The sequence below is a fragment of the Phyllobates terribilis genome, unplaced genomic scaffold, assembly GCF_046119375.1.
Source record: "Phyllobates terribilis strain yellow unplaced genomic scaffold, ASM4611937v1 Scaffold_171__1_contigs__length_4068163, whole genome shotgun sequence".
Lineage (NCBI taxonomy): Eukaryota > Metazoa > Chordata > Amphibia > Anura > Dendrobatidae > Phyllobates > Phyllobates terribilis.
In genome coordinates, this window is record NW_027362931.1 from 319,858 (window position 1) to 345,507 (window position 25,650).

The 25,650-nt window shown below is 43.5% G+C and overlaps 1 protein-coding gene across 1 annotated transcript in view; it reads right to left on the reverse strand.

Annotated features, from left to right (window-relative positions):
- Positions 1-14,873: 14,873 nt before the first annotated feature.
- The window catches only part of LOC141212379 (uncharacterized), a 76,109-nt gene continuing 65,332 nt past the window's right edge, over positions 14,874-25,650 (reverse strand). Inside the window, exon 3 of the mRNA XM_073664929.1 lies at positions 14,874-16,475. Within this exon, the coding sequence (XP_073521030.1) occupies positions 14,874-16,475 (1,602 nt within the window). The remainder of the gene's footprint in view (positions 16,476-25,650) is intronic.

The following is a 25,650-nucleotide window of genomic DNA, read 5'->3' on the forward strand; positions in this document are numbered from 1 at the left end:
CAAGGCCCTTACTACCAAGAGCTTTAAAGGCAGAAATACTTCCATCGGTTCACTCGGACCACTCAATAGTCTCAGTTTGTTTTTCAATCTCCAAACCCCATTCTATTTATCGCACATGGAGATTAAATGAATCAATCCTGTCTTCAGATTCCAATAAACAACGTATTCACACTACACTAACCAACTTCTTTGAAACTAATGCCACACCAGAAATAAGTTATCCAATCCTTTGGGAAACCCATAAATCCGTGGTCAGAGGTGAGCTGATTTCCATATCTTCCTTTCTAAATAAACAGAGAAAAAAAAATTCACAAGACCTTTATGAAGAATTAGCCAAACTAGAGCATAAAAGAACTCTTCTACATCAAAGTTTGGAGGCTTTAACAGCCAAACGCCCACAATTAAAAGACCTGCTAAACAAGCAGTCTGCAAAAATATACCTTAACTGGAAAAATCGCGTGTTTGTGCATGGCGATAAGACTTGTAAACTTATGATGTCGTTAATCAAATCAAGACAAGCTAAAACCTATATCCACTCTTTAAAAACCCCTAATGGCCAAAGTACAACAGACTACAATAAGATTTCCTCAGAAATCTTAAAATATTACTCTAACCTGTACAATCTCCACCCAGACGAACCTCTTCCAAACATAGAGAAAAAACGCTCAGACATTCAATCCTTTTTAGCTACAATTAATTTGCCTAAACTATCCCCAGAACAACAGGCATTTCTATCCAAACCATTCGACATTAAAGAAGTCCGCTCCGTTCTGTCAAATAGCTCTAAGGGAAAAGCTCCTGGCCCAGATGGTCTTCCTATCTTGTACTACAAAACCTTCTCCAAGATCTTAGAACCTCATTTCACGAAAATGTGTAACAAGGTACTCCAGGCCGAACCTTTCCCTCCCCAATCTTTGGAAGCTCATATATCCCTTCTTCATAAGGAAGGCAAGGATCCAGAACTCTAGCAATTACAGACCGATTTCTCTACTAAACGTAGATCTTAAAACTTATGCAACCATGCTTGCAAAACGCATTGCAGAATTCCTACCTAACTTAATCTCATCTCGGATCAGGCAGGCTTCATTAAAGGTAGGGAGGGTAAGGACAATGCTTGGCGGATCCTTCACCTGACACAATACTCTATTTACCACAAGCTTCCCTTGGTACTTTTAGGTACTGATGCAGAGAAAGCTTTTGACAGAGTGGATTGGAACTTCCTACAAGAAACTCTTAATTGCTTTAATTTCCCTCCATTAGTAACATCAGCCATTCTCCAAATGTATTCTCACCCCTCGGCCAAAATTAAACTAAATAACTCCCTGACTAAACCATTTACTATACATAATGGAACAAGGCAAGGCTGCCCTCTTTCACCATTGTTATTCATTATGGTAATGGAACCCTTGATCAAATCCATTAATCTCTGTGATGACATAATTGGTGTTAAACTTCAGGGATTACATCACAAAACCATGGCCTTTACAGACGATCTTCTAATCACCATGACGCAGCCACACAAAGGCATACCAGCCCTTATGCAGATCCTAGAGAGATATGGCTCCCTGTCTAATTTTAAAATAAATGTAACCAAATCTGAGGCCTTAGGAATAAACATACCCATATACTCTAACTCACCTGAAATCACGATACCCCTTCCGCTGGCCAGACAAATACATTTCCTATTTGGGCATTAAGATAAGTGCATCCCAAAAAAAACTCTACAATCTAAATTATAAACCACTTCTCTCATTAATAACAGAACATACCAAAAAATGGAAAGCCCCCTACCTCTCCTGGATGGGCAGAAAAAAAATAATAAAAAACATCCTCTTACCCACATTCATCTACCTTTTCCAAATGCTACCCATTACGCTTTCAATAACACTTCTAACTGAAACTAACTCTTCCTTCTTTAACTACATTTGGAATAAACACCGTTCGAGACTTAACTCACATACTCTTTCAATGCCTAAAACTTTAGGTGGCATGGGAGCCCCCAACATCCATAACTACTACTTAGCGGCCGTGCTTTCTAGAACTATTGAGTGGATCAGGAACCCAAAAGAGAAACCCTGGCTCTCTGTAGAGGAACACATGTCCCCCATACCTCTATGCTCAGTTATTTTTTCACCCTCTACTTTAATACATGAAAACACTTTTCACAACCTCCTCACTCGTACGGTGGTTAAATGTTGGAAATCAGTAGTAGACTTCTACTTTATTCCTTATACATTATGACACTAGTTTATGAATCTAAGAAAAAATTCTTCTTTTTGGAATCATATATTTTATTCTTAAAGTTTATATCTGACACTTCCCCTCTTCTTGTGATGTAACAAGAATAATTCACTTGAATGTATAAATATCTATATTTTATGTTTCCTTGTTATACACCTGCAAAGATTCTTCATGAAATCATCTGTTTGTCCCTACTTTATATTAGATTCTCAAGAAATAAAACATTGAAAATAAAATAAATATTGTTTCTTCTCTTTTCTCCTTTTCTGTCTGATGTTTCCTCACAGACTGTAATGATTCTATAAACTATAAAGTTATTATAATGGTGAAGGAGCTGTGATGAGGCTGTGGTCATGTGACAGTGATGACGTCACCGCAGCTCCTCCCCCTCAGGGGTCATTGCCCCGCCCAGATCTGCAGATGATCCCGGCGCAGTCGCTCCTCCGGCTCCTCCTCCCTCTGACGTCACATAGTGGCCGCTTTCTCCAGTGATGAGGATTTCTCCGCTCCCGCAGGTTCTGTAAGTCCAGTAGTCTCATCAGGTCCACATCTATAGTAAGTTCATCTGTTTCCCCAGTCAGGGCTCGCTCACACTTCAATCCGATAAAACACCAGACTGCGTCCGGACCCAGTAATCCTCGGATTCTCTGCTCAGCGGCGTTTTATTTTCCAGCTCCGATTGGATCGCACGCACCCATATAATCTACAGGTGCGTGTGAAACATCGCGCTGCACTCAGATACCACCCGAGTGCAGTGTGATTCCCGCCAATGCCAGCACCAGAGGAGATGGAGATAGTGCTTTCCCCGTCCCCTCCGCAGCCGTGCGAGAGGATCAGAGCATGGAGCACTGACATTCGGCTCCCGCTCACAGCAGAGCAGCAGCGAGTGTCATTAGCATATCGCATCGGGGGGTCTCGCATCGCACACCGTACGCTAGTGGGACCCCGGCCTAAGAGATACGTCTGTGTCTTGTATAGCAGAGCGGAGTTGTACAGATACCTGTCTTTACGTAGGCTCAGGTTCTCCCGGGGACGACTCAGCTTCAGCATCCTCCCGCGCCATCTCCTCCTCTCCATGTTGTTGTGCAGAGTTCTCGGCGCCATCTTGTGATCAGGGTCTGGAGAATTTTTAATATTTTAATTATTCTTTTTTTCTCCTATTTTTTTTATTAAAATGTTCTAATGCTGATAATTTAGTCGTCCGTTCAGATATTAAAATATTCACCCAATGATGAATGAAAGCAATTCTAAATCCATAACCCTTCTATGACCTGATCACTGTCTACATACTGAAAAACAATGAGTATACCGACATTATCACAACATAAGAGCCGAAGCCACAAATAGTAATGTGAAAGCTTCTTCCCCGGAATCCAATGTTGCTCTATCCATAAAAAACCTTCATCCAATCTCAACTTCATTCCTGACCCCGATCATTTCTATAACCATAGATGTGTTAGTGCACAATGCGGTATCTGCGCTCCAGCGAGACCACCGTGTCTGTACTGTCTGCAAGAAGAAAGAAGAGAAAGGGGACATTTGTCCCCCAGCTCTACTGACGGACTCACATTATACTCTAGATTCAGGCCTTTAGGAGACAGACGATTTACAGTCAATATCCAGAAGGCTTCCCTCCTTAATAACCTTCTCTTAATACCGCCTCCTCTCCTAGGAGCACTCACTTGTTCTATCACTTGGTATTTTGTCTCAGACAACGATATCTTCGGACTTTCTCAAAATATCCACAAGTGAATTCAGGAGACGTGACTGGGAAAAGAATCCAAAAGGTGAGTCTCCTATGAACTTCATGCTGCAACTGTAATGGAATACTGTGGAGAAAAACGCCTATCGCGAGGACTGCGAGTCCATCTGCGCCCCACTCTGTTTTCAGAGGATGGGACTTTCTGCGATCAATTCGAGCAGATTAATAAGTGTTCCCTGGATTTAATCTTGTTGACTGCTGATAGACTGCAGGCGGCAGATACAGATTTAAAAGTGGAGATTGCGAAAAATGTAAAATAAATAATATATAAATTAGGTCAATAATTTTTCCTTCCCATTTATGATATACAGAGGAGAATTAGAATGTGTTGTGGGTGAATTATGATATATGTTTTTTAGACTTTGGTGCGTATAGTTAAATGGTACGATGATTATTATCTTACTTGTTTTAACTTCTGCTTTCTCACATCTCGTCCGCCCTTTAACACATTCCCCCAACCCTGGGCCTCCCTCCACTAGCATACACCACTCTCCTCCAGCTCCATATAGAAACCCAGCTAATCTTATTAACATTCACTGCATGCCCTCTCTTATTGCTTTCTATTGTGCCCTCTGGAACGCACGGTCTGTGTGTAACAAACTAACTTACACTCACGATTTTTTCCTCTCTAATTCCCTTAACCTTCTGGCTATTACAGAAACCTGGATCCAGCATTCAGACACCACCGCAGCTGCTGCTCTCTCATTTGGTGGGCTGAAATTTTCACATACAACCAGACCTGAGAATACACAAGGTGGAGGTGTTGGTTTGCTCCTTTCACCACAATGTGCTTTCCAGGTCATCCTCCCGGTTCCCTAACTTATGTTTCCTTCCTTTGAAGTCCACATCGTCAGACTCTTCAAACCCTTCTCCCTGTGAGTGGCAGTTGTGTATCGCCCTCCAGGCTCCTGCCGCCAGTTCCTGGATCACATTGCCAACTGGCTTCCTCACTTTCTATCCTGTGACATCCCCACCCTCATCATGGCAGACTTTAACATCCCCATCAATGATCTCCTCTCCCAATCTGCCTCTCATCTACTTTCTCTAACCCCCTCATTCGGCCTCTCACAGGTTACTAATAGTGTTGAGCGAGTATGTTCTGTTAACCCTTTCGGCGAGTATGCTCGGGCCGAGCTCCGAGTATTTACAGCTGCTCGGTGATATGTTTGAATCGCTCCCGTGTGCATGATTTGCAACTGTTTGACAGCTTTATTATATGTAAGGAATGTCTATTTCTAACACATTCCTCACATGTAATAAAGCTGTCAAACAGTTGCAAATCATGCATACTCGGAAGAGAACATATTCGCTCAACACTAGATAATGTATGTAAAGCGCTGCGGAATATGTTAGCGCTATATAAAAATAAAGATTATTATTATATTATAGTTACTAATTCTCCTACACATGAAGACGGGAATACTCTGGACCTGGTTTTCTCCCGTCTATGCTCGCTGCATGACTTTACTAACTCCCCTCTCCTGCTCTCGGACCACAACCTTCTTTCCTTCTCTGTCAAGAATTGTCTCCTCACCCGGGACACCCCCACTTACCACACTTCTAGGAATACACATGCCATTAATACCCAGCAGCTTATGGACAATCTCCACACATCTTTAGCCCTCATCTCCTCCCTCTCCTGTCCAGACTTGGCATTGTCACACTACAATAATACACTGAAGAGCGCCCTAGATGAAGCGGCTACTTCTACTCGCAGAAAGATCCGACACAGACAACGGCAGCCCTGGCACACGATGCAAACACGTTTTCTTCAGCGTTGCTCTAGGTGCGCTGAGTGTCAGTGGAGAAAATCTCTTTTAGCAGAGGATTTCATCCACTATAAATTCATGCTCAAAACCTAGAACTCTGCCCTTCATCTGGCCAAACAATCCTACTTCACCCCCCTCATCACTTCACTGCCCAACAATCCAAAACGACTTTTTGAAACCTTAAACTCCCTCCTGAAACCTAATGCACAGGCCCCCATCACCAACCTCAGCGGTGAGGATCTGGCCACTTATTTCCTAGAAAAAATCAACCACATCCATCAGGACATCTCAGCCCAATCTCCTCAGTGCCTGGATCCCCTTCCCTGCCGCACTTCAAGCTCACTAGCCATCTTTGAGCCTGTTACAGAAGAAGAAGTTACCCAGCTCCTCACTTCTTCTCGACCTACAACCTTCACATCTCCGGCAGTCTCTCTCACCGGTGGTCACCACTCACCTGACTAAAATATTTAACCTCTCTCTTTCTTCGGGTATCTTTCCCTCCTCATTTAAACATGCCATCATAACCCCTTTACTTAAAAAGCCATCCCTGGACCAGAACTGCACTGCTAACTACAGACCTGTCTCTAATCTTCCTTTCATCTCTAAACTCCTGGAACGCTTGGTCGACTCCCGTCTAATCCGCTATCTCCCAGATAACTCTCTCCTCGACCCTCTACAATCTGGTTTCCGCTCCTTACACTCCACTGAAACTGCCCTCACTAAAGTCTCTAATGATCTACTAACAGCTAAATCCAAAGGTCACTGCTCCCTGCTGATCTGCTGGATCTCTCTGCTGCATTTGACACTGTGGATCACCAGCTCCTCCTCACTATGCTCCTCTCTATCGCCTTCAATTACACTGTTCTCTCCTGGTTCTCCTCCTACCTCTCTGACCACTCCTTCACTGTATCTTTTTCCGGCTCCTCTTCCTCTTCTCGTCCCCTACTATCGGGGTCCCGCAGGGCTCAGTCCTAGGCCCCCTCCTCTTCTCTCTATACACGGCCCCTATTGGACAAACAATCAGCAGATTTGGGTTCCAGCATCATCTCTATGCTGAAGACACCCAACTATACACTTCTTCACCTGACATCACCCCTACCCTAATACAAAATACCAAGGACTGTCTGTCTGCTGTCTCTAACATCATGTCCTCCCTCTATCTTAAACTGAATCTCTCCAAAACTGAACTTCTCGTGTTTCTCCCCTCTACTAACCTAACTCTACCTAACATCGAAATTACCTTGGAGGGTTCAACCATAACCCCCAAGCAGCACGGCCGCAGCCTTGGGGTCATATTCGACACTAACCTTTCCTTTACTCCCTATATCCGATCACTCACCCGCTCTTGTCACCTGCATCTTAAAAACATCTCCAGAATCCGACCTTTTCTCACCTTTGAAACTGCTAAAACTCTGACTGTCGCTCTTATTCACTCTCGTCCGGACTACTGCAACTCTCTTCTGATCGGTCTCCCTCTTACCAAACTTTCTCCTCTCCAATCCGTCCTGAATGCGGCAGCCAGGGTCGTATTTCTGTCCAGCCGCTTCACGGATGCCTCCATCTTGTGCCAGTCATTGCACTGGTTGCCCATTTGCTACAGGGTCCAATATAAACTCATCGCACTCACCCACAAAGCTCTCCACAGTTCTGCACCGCCTTATATCTCCTCTCTCTTCTCTATCGCCCTACACGTGCCCTCCGTTCTACAAATGACCTAAGACTAACATCCCTCATAATCTGAACCTTGCACCTCCGTCTCCAAGACTTCTCTAGTGCTGCGCCAGTTCTCTGGAATGCTCTACCCCAGGCGATCTGACTGATGCCTAGCCCCCATGTCTTCAAACGCGCTTTAAAAACCCATCTCTTTAAACAAGCCGACCACCTCAACTACTCAGTAAATTAACTTTCCCCTGTTCCCTCCTTCTAAATATTATTCAGAATCTGTTCCCTACTCTTCATCTGTCTCCACACCCTCCATGCACAAGATAACTGCACTCGATACTTGATTATTGCACTTATACATACAGGCTGATGACCGGATCATACAGCTTTATATGAAAATCCCTATTTATTATAATTGTCAGACCTGAAATAACAAGCACTTTGCACCTACTGTGTCCCCCCATTCCCTTATAGATTGTAAGCGTGCGGGCGGCCGGACCCTCGCTCCTAATGTAACTGTTAAACTGTCTTACCTTGTATTGAATTTATTGTCTGTACATGTCCCCGCTTAATTGTAAAGTGCTGCGGAATATGTTTATATAGCGCAAATAAAACTTATTATGTTTTTTTTGCATTTCCTATATACGCCTATATATATATTTGTGGCGATGTGTATTGGTGTAAAATTACATATTTTATTTGATAGTTATTATACTTTGTTATGGACGTTTTTTCATCTTTGTGTATATACACTGCTCAAAAAAATAAAGGGAACACTGAAATAACCCATCCTAGATCTGAATGGATGAAATCTTCTCATTGAATACTTTGTTCTGTAGAAAGTTGAATGTGCTGACAACAAAATCACACAAAAATCATCAATGGAAATCACATTTATTAACCAATGGAGGCCTGGATTTGGAGTCACCTACAAAATTAAAGTGGAAAAACACACTACAGGCTGATCCAACTTTGATGTAATGTCCTTAAAACAAGTCACAATGGGGGTCAGTATTATGCGTGGCCTCCACGTGCCTGTATGACCTCCCTACAACACCTGGGCATGCTCCTGATGAGGCTGAGTATTGTATGTGGCCTCCACGTGCCTGTATGACCTCCCTACAACGCCTGGGCATGCTCCTGATGAGGCTGAGTATTGTGTGTGGCCTCCATGTGCCTGTATGACCTCCCTACAACGCCTGGGCATGCTCCTGATGAGGCTGAGTATTGTGTGTGGCCTTCACGTGCCTGTATGACCTCCCTACAACGCCTGGGCATGCTCCTGATGAGGCTGAGTATTGTGTGTGGCCTCCACGTGCCTGTATGACCTCCCTACAACGCCTGGGCATGCTCCTGATGAGGTTGCGGATGGTCTCCTGTGGGATCTCCTCCCAGACCTGGACTAAAGCATCCGCCAACTCCTGGACAGTCTGTTGTGTAACGTGACGTTGGTGGATGGCGCGAGTTATGATGTCCCAGATGTGCTCAATCGGATTCAGGTCTGGGGAACGGGCGGCCAGTCCATAGCTTCAATGCCTTCATCTTGCAGGAACTGCTGACACACTCCAGCCACATGAGGTCTGGCATTGGCCTGCATTAGGAGGAACCCAGGGCCAAACACACCAGCATATGGTCTCACACGGGGTCTGAGGATCTCATCTCTGTACCTAATGGCAGTCAGGCTACCTCTGGCGAGCACATGGAGGATTGTGCGGCCCTCCAAAGAAATGCCACCCCACCCCATTACTGACCCACTGCCAAACCGGTCATGCTGAAGGATGTTGCAGGCAGCAGATCGCTCTCCACGGCGTCTCCAGACTCTGTCACATGTGCTCAGTGTTAACCTGCTTTCATCTGTGAAGAGCACAGGGCGCCAGTGGCGACTTTGCCAATCCTGGTGTTCTGTGGCAAATGCCAAGCGTCCTGCACGGTGTTGGGCTGTGAGCACAACCCCCATCTGTGGACGTCGGGCCCTCATGGAGTCGGTTTCTAACCTTTTGTGCAGACACATGCACATTTGTGTCCTGCTGGAGGTCATTTTGCAGGGCTCTGGCAGTGCTCCTCCTGTTCCTACTTGCACAAACGAGGAGATAGCGGTCCTGCTGCTGGGTTGTTGCCCTCCTATGGCCCCCTCCACGTCTCCTGGTGTACTGGCCTGTCTCCTGGTAGCGCCTCCAGCCTCTGGACACTAAGCTGACAGACACAGCAAACCTTCTTGCCACAGCTCGCATTGATGTGCCATCCTGGATGAGCTGCATTACCTGAGCAACTTCTGTGGGTTGTAGAGTCCGTCTCATGCTACCACGAGTGTGAAAGCACAACCAACATTCAAAAGTGACCAAAACATCAGCCAGAAAGCATTGGTACTGAGATATGGTTTGTGGTCCCCAACTGCAGAACCACTCCTTTATTGAGGGTGTCTTGATAATTGCCAATAATTTCCATCTATTGTCTATTCCATTTGCACAACAGCATGTGAAATTGATTGTCAATCAGTGTTGCTTCCTAAGTGGACAGTTTGATTTCACAGAAGTTTGATTGACTTGGAGTTATATTCTGTTGTTTAAGTGCTCTCTTTATTTTTTTGAGCAGTGTATACTGTATTTTTCAGACCATAAGACGCACCCAGGTTTTAGAGGAGGAAAATAAAAAAAATAAAAATTTAAGCAAAAAATGTGGTCATGATGCACTTTAAAGGGGGAGGGGGTCTTCTGCTGACACTGGTATAGGGGTAATGTCCCCCAATTCTGCCAATATCCCCCATCCTGGTATATATGCCATCCCGCTTCCTTTTATATGTGGTCTCCATCCCCATCCTGGTATGCATGGCACCCTTCATACCTATCCTGATATGCATGGCTCCCTCATCCTTATCCTGATATGCATGGCACCACTCATCCCCAATCATAGTATGCATGGCACCCCTAATCCCTATCCTGGTATGCATGGCACCCCTAGTCCCTGTCCTGGTATGCATGGCACCCCTCATCCCTATCCTGGTATGCATGGCACCCCTCATCCCTGTCCTGGTATGCATGGCACCTCTCATCCCTGTCCTGGTATACATGGCACCCCTCATCCCTGTCCTGGTATGCATGGCACCCCTCATCCCTGTCCTGGTATGCATGGCACCCCTCATCCCTGTCCTGGTATGCATGGCACCCCTAATCCCTATCCTGGTATGCATGGCACCCCTAATCCCTGTCCTGGTATGCATGGCACCCCTCATCCCTGTCCTGGTATGCAAGGCACCCCTCATCCCTGTCCTGGTATGCAACGCACCCCTCATCCCTGTCCTGGTATGCATGGCACCCCTCATCCCTGTCCTGGTATGCAGGCACCCCTAATCCCTATCCTGGTACGCATGGCACCCCTCATCCCTGTCCTGGTACGCATGGCACCCCTCATCCCTGTCCTGGTATGCATGGCACCCCTCATCCCTGTCCTGGTATGCATGGCACCCCTAATCCCTATCCTGGTATGCATGGCACCCCTAATCCCTGTCCTGGTATGCATGGCACCCCTCATCCCTGTCCTGGTATGCATGGCACCCCTAATTCTTGTCCTGGTATGCATGGCACCCCTCATCCCTGTTCTGGTATGATTGGCACCCCTAATCTCTGTCCTAGTATGCATGGTCCCCCTAATCCCCATCAGGCTGCACATAAAAAATAAACACTCCTACTCACCTCTCTTCTCTCTCTTCCAGCGCTGCGTCCTGTCTGCCTGCACTGATCTCTCCATGTGAGCCGAGCATGACGTCACTGCCATGCGCGGCTCACAAGGAGAGATCAGCTACCGGAAGTCACTGCTCCCCATGCCGGGTTTGTGTGCGCGAGGAGCAGTGACTTCACTCTCCTTCATAGCCGGCACACAGCGGAGCCGTGATGCTCATTAAAGGGCATGAATATTCACCCCCTCCCCACGCCCATGGGCATGGAGAGAGGTTGAATATTCATGCCCTTTAACAGCGGGCACAGGAGATAGCCGGCAGCAGCCGCAGCGCGGCTACACTGTATACCGCTATTAAGGAGCATGAATATTCAGTGCTCCCCACGCCTCATGGTCGTGGGGAGCAGTGAATATTCATTTTCTTTAGCAGCGGGGACAGTGTAGGCTGCAGCGGGCGGCCGCTGCCTCCTGTGCCCACTCCTCCACCGATACCGCTCCCCCACACCCCACATAAATATACACACACCCCAACATTCGGACTATAAGACGCACCCCCCATTTTCCTCCAAAATTTTGGAGGAAAAAAGTGCGTCTTATGGTCCGAAAAATACGGTATTTTATATAATGAGACTAATATGATTATATGAATGTTTGTGGTTTTCTTCATTTTTTATTTCATTGTGATGTCATTTCCTTGTTTTTTTTTCTATATAAATGTTGTATTTCTATGTGATTGGCCACAATTGAGAAAAGCTCTGGAGGAGCTGAAACGTTTTGCAGATTTGTGGATGTGGAATAAATGATTGACTACAGGTGAGTGCCGGGATCTCTTTCCTTTCCCTCTCCATTACTAACCTGAGGGCTTGAAGACAGCTGTGTTTTTTGACAAATCACAGCTGTCATCAACCCTAACCACCATTACCCCGATCGCCACCGCACCAGGGCAATCGTGAAGAGCTGTGCAAAGCACCTGAATTGGTGCGCCATTTCTGAGGCGGCTGAGGGCTGGTATTTTTAGGCTGGGAAGGGCCCAATAACCGAGGACCTTCCCACCCTGATAATATCCGCTCACAGCTGTCTGCTTTACCTTTGCTGGTTATCAAAAATAGGGAGGATTCCACATCGCTTTTTTCATTTATTAGCTAAACACAAGTACAGTAAACTCCACACACAGGGCAGTAATTATATATCTCACGGATATCTATCATCTATCTCGATCTTTGCACATCTAACACCTAAATATCTGTCATTTCTATTCTGCACTCTCTTCCGGCACGTGTCACACAGACGTGTGTGCGGATGTCACACTTTATATCATCTGTGTGCAGGACGTACTGACGTCCGAGCTGCCGGCAAAAAACGGACATGTCCGGTCCGTGTGACCATGTACGCAGCCTATAGATTATAATTGGTGTACGTGTGTGTCTCCGGTACGTGTGAAAGGGGCCTAAAGGGTATGAACACTTCTAGTATGAATTACCAGTAGGGGGCGTGATCACTTAAAGTGCCTAGGGCAGCATGAATGCCAGATACGGCCCTGAGCACAGCCCTAATAAAGTCATTAGAGCTGCAGATAAAGGGGGCTCGATCACAGCTCTGGATAGTGGGTTGTATGAGCCGGAGGTTATGAACATGGGTGACGATACTAATATATGCCGCACTCTAGATGGAGATCCTACTAATTCATACAATACCCCCTTACATTGTCTTTTGGAGGAGGGTTTGGTATCGGCTGTACTTAATGCCAAACAGAACGATTAAAGGAAAATCACCCAAAATGTCCAATATTTCATACATTACCGAAAACTCACAAAGAAGGAAACATCCATCAGTCTAGAGATACATTCAATACTGGCTGCAGAGAAGATTCCTATAATATAGTGAATATTACCAGAAAACATTTACCTATGTTATACACTGACAAGGATCCAGCAACAAGAAACCCAACTGACACGTGGAGGACAAACACCAAAGGTTTCATTGAATGTGGGAGAAATAAATGTGGTTTGTGCAAGTCTGTGCACAAAGCAAAAATGTCTGCATCTACTAACCATAATAAACCCTATAATATCCGACATCTCATTAGTTGTAGCTCCACACGTCATTGACACCATACAATGTGAAGCTTGTCTGCTGCAATATGTGGGGGGCACGGTCAGACCCTTACGTCACCGCATTGGGGGACACGTTAGGGACGTTCTTGGCCCCACAACACGTAATACATCTGCAGCATCACAACATCTCATACAACACAATAGGGATTAATCACTTTACAGTTGTGGGTATTGAATATGTCACCAGACCAGCTAAGGGGGGAGATTGGTATAAAAAGTACACCCCAGAGAAGCCTTGTGGATTCTGGAATTGGACTCCAGATTCCCCAGTGATATGAAGCTTCCTTCAGACCTTGTATCCATTTACTGAATTGTGTTTTTTCCTCTTTTATAGTAATTATACATAATATACACATTATAGATGCAGACACTTCATTCTTCTATTGCACGGATGCTTTTTGTTGTGGACATATGATCGTCCATAGGGGTAATGTAGACATACTTGCACATGTCCATTTGGGGCTGGGGGTCTCCGCTGTGCATTAGACCCTATGATGTGTAGAAGAAGCCGGTTACTGGTTATTTATTATGTCATGAAGAAGAACTGAACACAAATACCAGGTAGAAACGCAGAGATGTTTTGCTCCTATCTGTTTTTTTAATGTTTCTATGATTTTAATTTGGATTTTTCAATAAAAGTTTTTGGTTTTATTCACACTGGAAAACAAGTGCTGGATTATCAGTAACTTTCTTTGTCCCGTCCATTCCTTCCCAACTGTGATTTTTCATCCAAGCATTGAGAGATGAGCTGAAAGCAGACAATGTTTTCTATAGAGGAATGGCAGACATGGGTGTTGTCCACATAGAAAGCCTCTCCTAAATCCCATGCACAAAAAAGCCGCCCTACAATCTGCCAGGACACATGCGGAAACATATGAAGCCTCCTGGGACTTTATACTCTGGAGTGATGAGACCAAGATAAATGTTTTTTTTTGGAACTGATGGCTTCAAAACTGTATGACATTGAAGAGGTGAGGAATACAATGAGAATGCATGGTGTCTACAGTGAGACCTGGTGGTGGCCGTGTCCTGCATGAGGAGCTACATTTCATTGATGGTATCTTGAATTCACAGATGTTCTGCTCTATAGTGACAGAAAAGATGCTGCTATCACTCTGTTCCCTTGGTAGGCCACTGTTACATTTCTGAAGAACAGGGTGACAGTGATTCAGTGGCCAAGTGTCTCCTGATCTGAACCCAACCAAACACCTATGGGGAATTCTGAAGAGACAAGTTGTCATCGCTACATCCAGCATCCAGGCTCTAAGAGCTCGTTATCGAAAGATAGAAAACAGATAGATGTAGTATTGTCACTAATTAGTTCATTCCAGGCCTAGAAAATTTAGTGCCGTCCTTTAAAATTATGGAGGCCATACAAAATAATAGATGTAGTAGCTTTTGATGTGGGGTGTACTCATTTTTGCATCAACTATTTTGAGTAAAACTGAAGATTTTGTAATGATAGTTATATTATTACCCTTACTTTCATGTTTTGATTACAAAAAAATGTTCTATGAAACTTAGTGTTGGCAAAATTGTAGAAATTGATCTTGTGTTCAGTGAGCTATTAAATAAAATCTTACTCATCAAAGGGGGTGTACTCATTTATGCTGAACAATGTTTATTAAACTTTATAAAACACAGTGAACATAATTACACTTTCTTTCCCATATGACTTCTCTCATGTTTTACAAGGTGTGATTTTTGTATAAAAGATTTCCCACATTCTGAACATGAATACGGCTTCTCTCCTGTATGAATTCTTTGATGTATAACAAGCTGTGATTTATTTGCAAAGCATCTTCCACATGCTAAACACAAAAAAAGTTTTTCTCCTGTGTGAATTCTTTGATGTTTAACAAGATCTGATTTATATATAAAACATTTCCCACATTCTGAACAAGAAAATGGCTTTTCTCCTGTATGAATTCTGTTATGAGCAGAAAGAATTGATTTACACATAAAAGATTTCCCACATTCTGAACATGAATACGGCTTCTCTCCTGTGTGAGTTCTCTGATGTCTAACAAGCTGTGATTTACCTGTAAAGCATTTTCCACATTGTAAACATGAAAACGGTTTCTCCCCGGTGTGAATTCTTTGATGTAAAACCAGCCCTGATTTACTTTTAAAACATTTCCCACATTCTGAACAAGAAAATGGTGTTTCTCCTGTATGAATTCTCTTATGAGCAGAAAGATTAGATTTACGCATAAAAGATTTCCCACATTCTGAACATGAATACGGCTTCTCTCCTGTGTGAATTTTCTCGTGTATCACAAGTTTTGATTTCTCTGTAAAGCATTTCCCACATTCTGGACATGAATACGGCTTTTCTCCTGTGTGAATTCTGTGATGTTTAACAAGATCTGATTTATAACTAAAACACTTCCCACATTCTGAACATGAATATGGCGACTTTCCAGTATGAATGTTTTGATGTCTACTAAGATGCCCTTTAACTGTGAAGGTCTTCCCACATAGTGAACACAAAAATGGTTTTTCTCCTGTGTGAATTCTCTGATGTGTTATAAGACTCCCTTTATTTGTGAAGGACTTCTCACATTCCGAACATGAAAATGTTTTTTCTCCTGTATGATTTCTCTGATGTGTAAAAAGATTCCCTTTATTTGTAAAGCACTTACCACATTCTGAACATGAATATGGCTTCTCTCCTGTGTGAATTCGCTGATGTGGAATAAGACTGCTTTTAAATGTAAAGCATTTCCCACATTCTAAACATGAATATGGCTTCTCTCCTGTGTGAATTCTCTGATGTATAATAAGACTTCCTTTACCTGTGAAGGACTTTCCACATTTTGAACATGAATACGGCTTTTCTCCTGTGTGAATTCTGTTATGAGCAGAAAGAATTGATTTACACATAAAAGATTTCCCACATTCTGAACATGAATACGGCTTCTCTCCTGTGTGAGTTCTCTGATGTATAACAAGCTGTGATTTATCTGTAAAGCACCTTCTACATTGTAAACATGAAAAAGGTTTTTCCCCTGTGTGAATTCTTTGATGTTTAACAAAGTCTGATTTACTTCTACAACATTTCCCACATTCTGAACATGAATATGGCTTCTCTCCTGTATGAATTCTCTGATGTGTAATAAGATCCCCTTTATGTTTAAAGGACTTCCCACATTCCGAACATGAAAATGTTTTTTCTCCTGTGTGAATTCTCTCATGTATAACAAATTGTGATTTATATGTAAAACATTTCTCACATTCTGAACAGGAGTATGGCTTTTTACCTTTGTGTTTTCTGTGTGTTAAAAAATCTGAGCTTTTTGTAAATTGCTTGTCACACTGAAATCTTGAATCCACTTTGCCACTTCGACTTTTGGTAATAATGTGAGATTGCTCAGGAGATGATTCCTTATGATTAGGAGGATTATAAGAAAGTGAAGTGCTGTGAAGTCCAGGAGGTGCAGGAAGAGTGATGAGGTTTTCTCCATTAGAGTGCTCCCAGATATCTTCTTTTTTACAATTTAGTGATGAACCGTTATTCTCACAAGGATTTCCTATTAGGATGAAAGATAAATTAGATGTGAGGTTTTTCTTCAACACAAAAGAGATTTCTGAATGTATTTTCTGGATCTCACAATGAAGACCCTCGTCAGTGAAAGTACCGGTAATAAGGAGGACAACTACATGCCATAACATTAACACAATGACGGGTAAAGTGAATGACACTTATAAACTGGTGACATTGGCACAAGTCAGGGGTGGCAGAGACTAGACAGCAAATAGTTCTTTAAGTGGTAATTACTGATGACAGGTTCCCTTAATGTACCTCCAGTGCCATTTCACTCTCTCAAGCTTCGTATCTTGCCCTTAGTATAGAAAAGTGTCCACGCAATTGAAGAAGATGTCAACTACTATTGAAAATTCCCCCAATGTAATTAACCCATTGAGAGATTTCTTTTAATTACCTTGCTTTGTCTTTATTGCCTGTGAGCGGCGCTATCGCTGGCCACTCACAGGCATCACGCGACCCCCGGCCTCAGCCGGCTCTTGCTTCCCCTGATGTCACGTCAAGTGAGGCGTGACTCGGTGATGCGATCCCCGCGGTGGACACCGGGCTGTGGGTGGGGTTTCACCGAGCGTCACACCCAGCATCCACCGCGCACTTTCCCAATGAATGCAAGGTAATTGTGATTCACAAAATGTTATACAATTGAACGGTGAAGAAAAAAAAAATTACATTTTTACCACTATAATATTATTTTAGCCCCAGATTTTACATTTTCACAAGGGAAAATGGGTAAAAATGACCACATAATTTTATACAATTTCTGCTGAACGGGGCAATACCCCATATGTGTCTGTACTTTACTGCTTAGCCATATGGCGAGACTCGGGAGGGAAGGAGCGCTATTTGACTCTTGGAGAACAAACTTTAGTAGAACAGTTTGCAGACTCCATATACAGAGCCCCAAAGTGGCAAAAGAGCAGAATCCCCCCTCAAGTGACACCAGTTTGGAAATTACACCCCTATGGAAATGTATCTACAGGTGTAGTGATGAATTTGACCCCATGGGTGCTTTCCAGAAACGAGCAGTAATGGATGTTGCGAAGTGAAAATGCAAATATTCCCTTATAGTGGCCAGTACATTGTAGTGTCCGGTACATTGTAGTGCCCTTACGTTGTAGCGCCGAGTACATGATTCCCAGCTAGTGCTTTCTGGAGAAATAAATTGGCTCTCCCCGCTACAGTAATGCCAAACATGTGGATGCTAACTGCATACGGTGGGGCCCAGGAGGAGGGGGCATTTGGATTTAGGAGCGCAGATGTCACTGGATTTCTTTAAGTGGGAGCCAAGTCACTTTTCCAGAGCCTTTGTGCTACTAGTAATATGGACACCCCCTATATTACTGTTTACAGATGATGAACCTGAGTGGGGACTTGTTTTTTGTGGGTTGAGTAGAAGCTCTTAATGGTGGCATTTTGGGGTACAGAACATTTTGGATCATATTTATCCTGTGCTGTACGCTGAACACTTACAGTGGGTACGGGAAGTATTCAGACCCCTTTAAATTTTTCACTCTTTGTTTCATTGCAGCCATTTGGTAAATTCTAAAAAGTTCATTTATTTTTCTCATTAAAGTACACTCTGCACCCCATCTTCACTGAAAAAAAGGAGAAATGCAGACAATTTTGCAGATTTATTAAAAAAGAAAAACTGAAATATCACATGGGCATAAGTATTCAAATCCTTCGCTCAGACACTGATATTTAATTCACATGCTGTCCATTTCCTTGTGATCCTCCTTGAGATGGTTCTACTCCTTCATTGGAGTCCAGCTGTGTTTAATTAAACTGATAGGACTTGATTTGGAAAGGCACACACCTGTCTATATAAGACCTCATGGCTCACAGTGCATGTCAGACCAAATGAGAATCATGAGCTCTAAGGAACTGCCCAAGGAGCTCAGAGACAGAATTGTGGCAAGGCACAGATCTGGCCAAGATTACAAAAGAATTTCTGCATTACTCAAGGTTCCTAAGAGCACAGTGGCCTTCATAATCCTTAAATGGAAGAAGTTTGGGACCACCAGAAGTCTTCCTAGACCTGGCCGTCCAGCCAAACTGAGCAATCGTGGGAGAAGAGCCTTGGTGAGAGAGGTAAAGAAGAGCCCCAAGATCACTGTGGCTCAGCTCCAGAGATGAAGTAGGGAGATTGGAGAAAGCTCCACAAAGTCAACGATCACTGGAGCTCTCCAACAGTTGGGCCTTTATGGCAGAGTGGCCAGATGGAAGCCTCTCCTCAATGCAAGACACATGAAAGCCTGCATAGAGTTTGCTCAAAAACACATGAAGGACTCACAGACTGTGAGAAATAAGATTCTCTGGTCTGATGAGACGAAGATAGAACTTTTTGGTGATAATTCTAAGCGGTATGTGTGGAGAAAACCTGGCACTGCTCATGACCTGCCCAATACAATCCCTACAGTGAAACATGGTGGTGGCAGCATCATGCTATGGGGGTATTTTTCAGCTGCAGGGACAGGATGTCTAGTTGCAATTGAAGGAAACATGAATACAGCCAAGTACAGAGATATCCTGGATGAAAACCTCTTCCAGAGTGCTCTGGACCTCAGACTTGGCCGAAGGTTCATCTTCCAACAAGACAACGACCCTAACCACACAGCTAAAATGACAAAGGAGTGGCTTCAGAACAACTCTGTGACCATTCTTGACTGGCCCAACCAGAGCCCTGACCTAAACCCAATTGAGCATCTCTGGAGAGACCTGAAAATGGCTGTCCACCAACGTTCACCATCCAACCTGACGGAACTGGAGAGGATCTGCAAGAATGGCCGAGGATCCCCAAATCCAGGTGTGAAAAACTTGTTGCATCATTCCCAAGAAGACTCATGGCTCTACTAGCTCAAAAGGTGCATCTACTCAATACTGAGCAAAGGGTCTGAAGACTTATGACCATGTGAGATTTCAGTTTTTCTTTTTTAATAAATTTGCATATTTTTTATTAAAAAACACAATTAGGAAAATTAAAAATGTGCTTATTAAATCATTAAGAAGAGGTGTGAAGGCGGCCCAGCTATTCATCGGTGCGCAACCGGACTCTGTACAAGAGCAGCCGCTCCATCACCGGACGCTTCTGCTGTGATGTGAACAGCGGATAAAGCTTCACTGCACCGGAGACTTCATACAATATCACATGCCGGTCATCGTCAGGCGCTGCTAATCATAGTCACATGCCAATCATCATCGTCATACGCCGGTCATCATCATCACACACCGCTAATCATAGTCACATGCCAATTGCCAATCATCATCATCATACGCCAGTCATCATCATCACACGCCGCTAATCATAGTCACATGCCAATCATCATAGTAACATGCCAATCATCATCATCACACGCTGGTCATCATCATAACCATCACACGCCAGTCATTATTACACACCTGTGGAAACATCTACAGGAATCTCCTCCTTCCCGTCACTCACACACGGCTGATCCCCCCTCGTCATCGCTTCTTCTTCTGTCTCGTCCTTCACTTTATTCTTAGTCGGATCTTCCTCCTGATATATCAGATGTAACAATCAGCACAATACAAGAAACCACCAAAATCTGTGACATCTATGACCTCGATCAGAAATGTCCCCCCATACACAGATCCGGTACAGGGCTCAGCGCCGTCTACCTGATGATCCTCCGGGATGTTGGGATTCTCCTCTGGACAGTCCTGGGAATACAGAGGACGGGGACATCTCTCTGGTGGATTTCTTTCCATGAGTCCATCTGTAGGAGACACATAGTGACAGAATACAGTGACATGTAAAAGTTTGGGCACCAATGGTCAAAATTACTGTTATTGTGAACAGTTAAGTTGAAGATGAAATAATCTCTAAACGGCCTAAAGTTAAAGATGACATTTCCTTTGTATTTTAGGCAAAACAATAAATAATAAATTATATATATTTTCCAAAATGCATCAGACCTTCTTAGATGTACTTTTGCATACTTCTGACGCTGAATTTCATGGTGAGGTCGCAGGAGAGGTTTTCTTCTGATGACTCTTCCATGAAGGCCATATTTGTGCAGGTGTCTCTGAAGAGTATAATAATGTACCACAACTCCAGAGTCTGCTAAATCTTTCTGAAGGTCTTTTGCAGTCAGGCGGGGGTTCTGATTTTCCTCCCTAGCAATCCTACTGAAAATTTGCTTGGTCTTCCAGACCTTATCTTGACCTCCTCTGTTTCTGTTAACTGCCATTTCTTTATTACATTTTGAACCGAGGAAAGGGCAACTTGAAAACGCTTTGCTCATAGCCTTCTCCTGCTTTGTGGGCCTCCACCATTTTCACAGTGCTAGACAGCGGATACCTTGGTTGATGAAATCCGTCTTTTGGTTCTTGTGTAATCTTCACTTTCAGTTTGGAGATAATGATATGCTCGTGCTCCGGGGCAGCCTATGGGGGGCGCTCTATCTGGGTTTCTGCTGACATATTCATCTGTATGCTCTTATGACAGCTCACTTATCGTTCACTGACCTGCCTCCTATTTTACATAATGCATCTAGTAGTGCGTGGCTAGGTAAAATAGGAGGCAGGTCAGTGAAGGCACAGTGAGCTGCCATAAGAGCATACAGGTGAATATGCAATCAGAGCACCAGATAGAGCGCCCCCCACAGGTCGCCCTGGAGCACGGGCATATCATTATCTCCAAACTGAAAGTAAAGATTACACAAGAACTACAGGACAGATTTCATCAAAAAAGGTATCATTTTAATCAGTGTAATGTCGCCTACCTGACAAGTCTATGTAGTTTACTAAGCACAATCCTGCTGACAGGTGCGCTTTAAGTACATAATGTGGAATATCTCCTGAAAAAAATTAATAAAGTGAAACAGTTTTTTTGTATAGAGACTCATGTTAAATACAAAAGAGCAAATGATAATTTAAAACAAAAAACAATGGGAGGGAAAAATAGAAAAATCTAAAGCTTTCTGTGTCACTGGTATTTCCACCTTTACCTTAATTTAGTATGGAAACACATTTTGACTCGCCTGTGGTAAATCACAAAAGAGATTCACCTGTGATTGTCAGTGCCCATGTGACAAGAATTAGCCAATGAATGATGATTTCAGTGTTTTAAAAAGCCACATGGTAGGCCCCGTTCCTTTGTCACAATGGATTAGACAAAGGAGCTGCCTGAGGACATCAGAACTGCTATTAGCAAACACAAGACTTCCAAAGGGTAGAAGGCCATCTCCAAAAACCTTGGTATCCCAGTTTCAACAGTGCGCAATGTCATTAATAAGTTTGCCAAGCATGGAACCATCAAGAACCTCCCTGGAAAGAGGAAAATTGGCAAAAGAGGTCTTCGAAGATTGGTGGAAATAGTGGAAAAAAAACATCACGTCAAACATCCAAAGACCTGAAGGCCAACCTGGAATAGTCTGGGATCATGGTTTCAACAAGTACCATACGCCGCACACTAAACCAAGCAGAGCTTTATTGGCGAAGGCCAAGGAAGAAACCATTGCTGAATAAAAGACATAAAAAGGAACGACTGATCTTTGCCAAAGAGTACCTTGACAAGCCTCAATCCTTCTGGGAAAATGTTCTGTGGACAGATGAAACAAAAATAGAGCTTTTTGGCAATGCAAAGCAACAGTTTGTTTACAGACGACGCAATGAAGGTTATATAAGGAAAGAAAACCTTACCAACACTTAAGCATGGTCGAGTATCCACAACGCGAAATGTCCTACCCAGTGAAAGAAAATGTAGTTTGAGTCCAAGATCATGGGTCCTCCAGCAAGACAATGACCCAAAGCACACATCCAAAAGTACACAGGAATGGTTGAAAAAGAAAAACATGGACTGTTTTATAATGGCCAGCAATGAGTCCAGACCTCAATCCCACTGAAAATCTTTGGGGTGAGCTGAAATCTGCCGTTGGGAAAAAGAACCTGCAAACATTCAAGAGCTCGAACAAACTGCAAAGGAAGAGTGGGAGAAAATCCCAGCTGAGAAGAGCAAGAAGCTTATAGATGGCTACAAGAAATGTTTGGAGGCCGTCAGCAATGCCAAAGGGTGGGCAACCAAGTATTAATTACTTGAAGAACAGAGGGGAATGGGGTAAAGGAATAGTCCGCTCACCCAACGTTGATTAGCAGTCTTCATCTGTAAGGCAGCGTGCGGAGCCGTCCCAGTCTCAGACGTGGAGACAAACAGCAGAAAATAGAATAGAATATCTATGGATCTCTTTTGGTGACTTGCTACTACAGTTTCTAATGTGATCAATAAACTTTGCTTTTTATATTTTTGGCTACCGCTGGAGGAGGTTCTTGTTTTTCTGCCAAGTATTAATTAGGGGTTTAGGGGAGCCTTTATTGCTGCACATGCTGTTTATTCGGTTTCTTCTTTGAAATTGCCACAAGGAGGTTAAACAATGTTCTATTGTTGTATTACTTTGGACCACCAATTAAAAAAATCCTAAGGATATACTGTAACTTTCATTATTTCTGAAGATATTGTACAGGCCATGAAAAAAATGAAGGGATGCCAATAATGGTGATCAGCAGTGCACAGAAGCCCAGTCACTGAGCAGCGGGAGAAACAGGTCCTCCGAGCCGTCACCACATGGATTATAGGAGGACTCCCAACACAGATTTATGTCATAGTCACAGGATAATGAATAAGGGACACATGCCGATTCCCCATGGGGGGTCGTCTGAGGAGTTTTTTTCCTTCTGAGAACTAGAAATAAGTAAACCTCCGGCTATTTAACCTCTTTATTGTTGAAAATAATAGCACTCGAGGAGTCTATGTGAGGGGGTCCCAGTATGAGCCCATCGGGGTCTTCACTTTATAGTTATTTTCAGATGGGATGACTGAAAAACATCTGTTCTAATAAAATATACATTTTCCTATAAAGTATTTAGTCCCTTCCCAATATCCAGCATCTACCTGTACCTGCAGCGATCGGTGCTTAAACTCTGACCTTTACGATTAACCCCATGAATACATAGTTATATGGGTTTAAATAAGACTCAGGTCCATCAAGTCCAACCGGTCTCCACAAGTTCTACATTCTTTTTCAATTATTTTAACCTACAATGACATTCACTGTGAGACAATCATCCGGCCCTTCTATAAATGCCATTTCTCTTGATTTAACAAATCTAATCGTCTGGAATAACTAAGAAGAAAAGCTGTATTGTCACAGGTGATACATTGGGATCACAGGTTTTTATCTCTGTATTACAGTCGTGAGGCAGTGAGGGGAATTATATGCGGGGGACGGTATGTATCCCCCAGGATGCTCATAGAGACACATTGAACCCGCTGGAGTGCACTGGAGTCACAGAAACACCTGTGGCTGCAGAGCAAAATAAAAGGAAAGTTTGGACTTGGTGAAACTATTTGACCAAGTTGGATTCAAGAAAACCCAGCGTGGGCTTTTATTTTGGGAGTGATCTGCAGGTGGCAGTGGGGCGGTCCACTCCCTCCTGCCGAGTCTTACAAGTGGCTCATGGCCAAAGAATCCATTAGAAAACCTTCAGCAAAGGTTTGGGTGTGTCAGTGGTTTGTTTGCTAAGCTGCAGAGCAGGAGGCTCTGTACAATGCAAGCCTGGGTGAAGGCGCAACAAAGGTTTGTGAAGGCAACATAACTGGCGCTCCCGAGTGAAACGGCGGCAGGTTTACACGTTCAAAAGTGACCAAAACATCAGCCAGAAAGCATTGGTACTGAGATGTGGTCTGTGGTCCCCACCTGCAGAACCACTCCTTTATTGAGGGTGTCTTGATAATTGACAATAATTTCCATCTATTGTCTATTCCATTTGCACAACAGCATGTGAAATTGATTGTCAATCAGTGTTGCTTCCTAAGTGGACAGTTTGATTTCACAGAAGTTTGATTCACTTGGAGTTATATTCTGTTGTGTAAGTGTTCCCTTTATTTTTTTGAGCAGTGTATATACCAGTGATTAGCTGCAGAGCATTGCAAGTAACATGGAGATACAATGCAGATTTCAGAAGAGATAACACGTAGCAGGAGTGAGATATTAATATCACGGGGGGGAGGAAATGTGTAAGAGGGTGACCAGGACGGTCATGCGCCTCTTCCCTCTTTCTGCACATATTGTTGTACCCTGTGTTTATATATGAGTATGTATGTGACCTAATGTCTGATGTGTTAGTTATAGGGTGAGTATATATAGATAGAGTATTAGATTAGGTGCAGCATGTTAGCAGACATTTCAATTCATATACATTCAGCTCTGGCTCAGGATAGCACGCATGTTGGGTCACGCGTGCAACAGACTAAGTGCAATAGCTTAAAGTGCTTTTAATAAGCAGTTATACAATGGCAGTTGGACAGGGCAGGAGACAGGTAAGGTGCATAAGATATTCATACAAACATCCTGCTTCTTAGTCAGTTGTATTGCATTATGCATTAGTAATAGCAATCTGCCTCTTACTTGTTTTAACTTCTGCTTTCTCACATCTCGCCCGCCCTTTAACACAATCTATGCACTCTCTCCATATCCACCACTCCCTTCTCCCCTCTCTCATGTATAACTCTGAGGCTCTACTGACATTTCTCACCGACTCCAAACCATCCACTACCTCCATACAGCACTCAAAACATTCATACAAATCATTGCACCACCTGCACTTTCTCTTTTTTCTCCTTCTCCTAGTCGCTGGCGACAGCTCCCCCAACCCTGGGCCTCCCTGCACTAGCATATACTCTCCTCCAGCTGCATATAGAAACCCTGCTAATCTTAGTAACATTCAGTGCTTGCCCTCTCCTATTGCTTTCATTGTGCTCTCTGGAACGGATGGTCTGTGTGTAACAAACTAACTTACATTCATAATTTTTTCCTCAGCAATTCCTTTCATTTTCTGGCTATTACAAAAATCTGGACCCAGCAT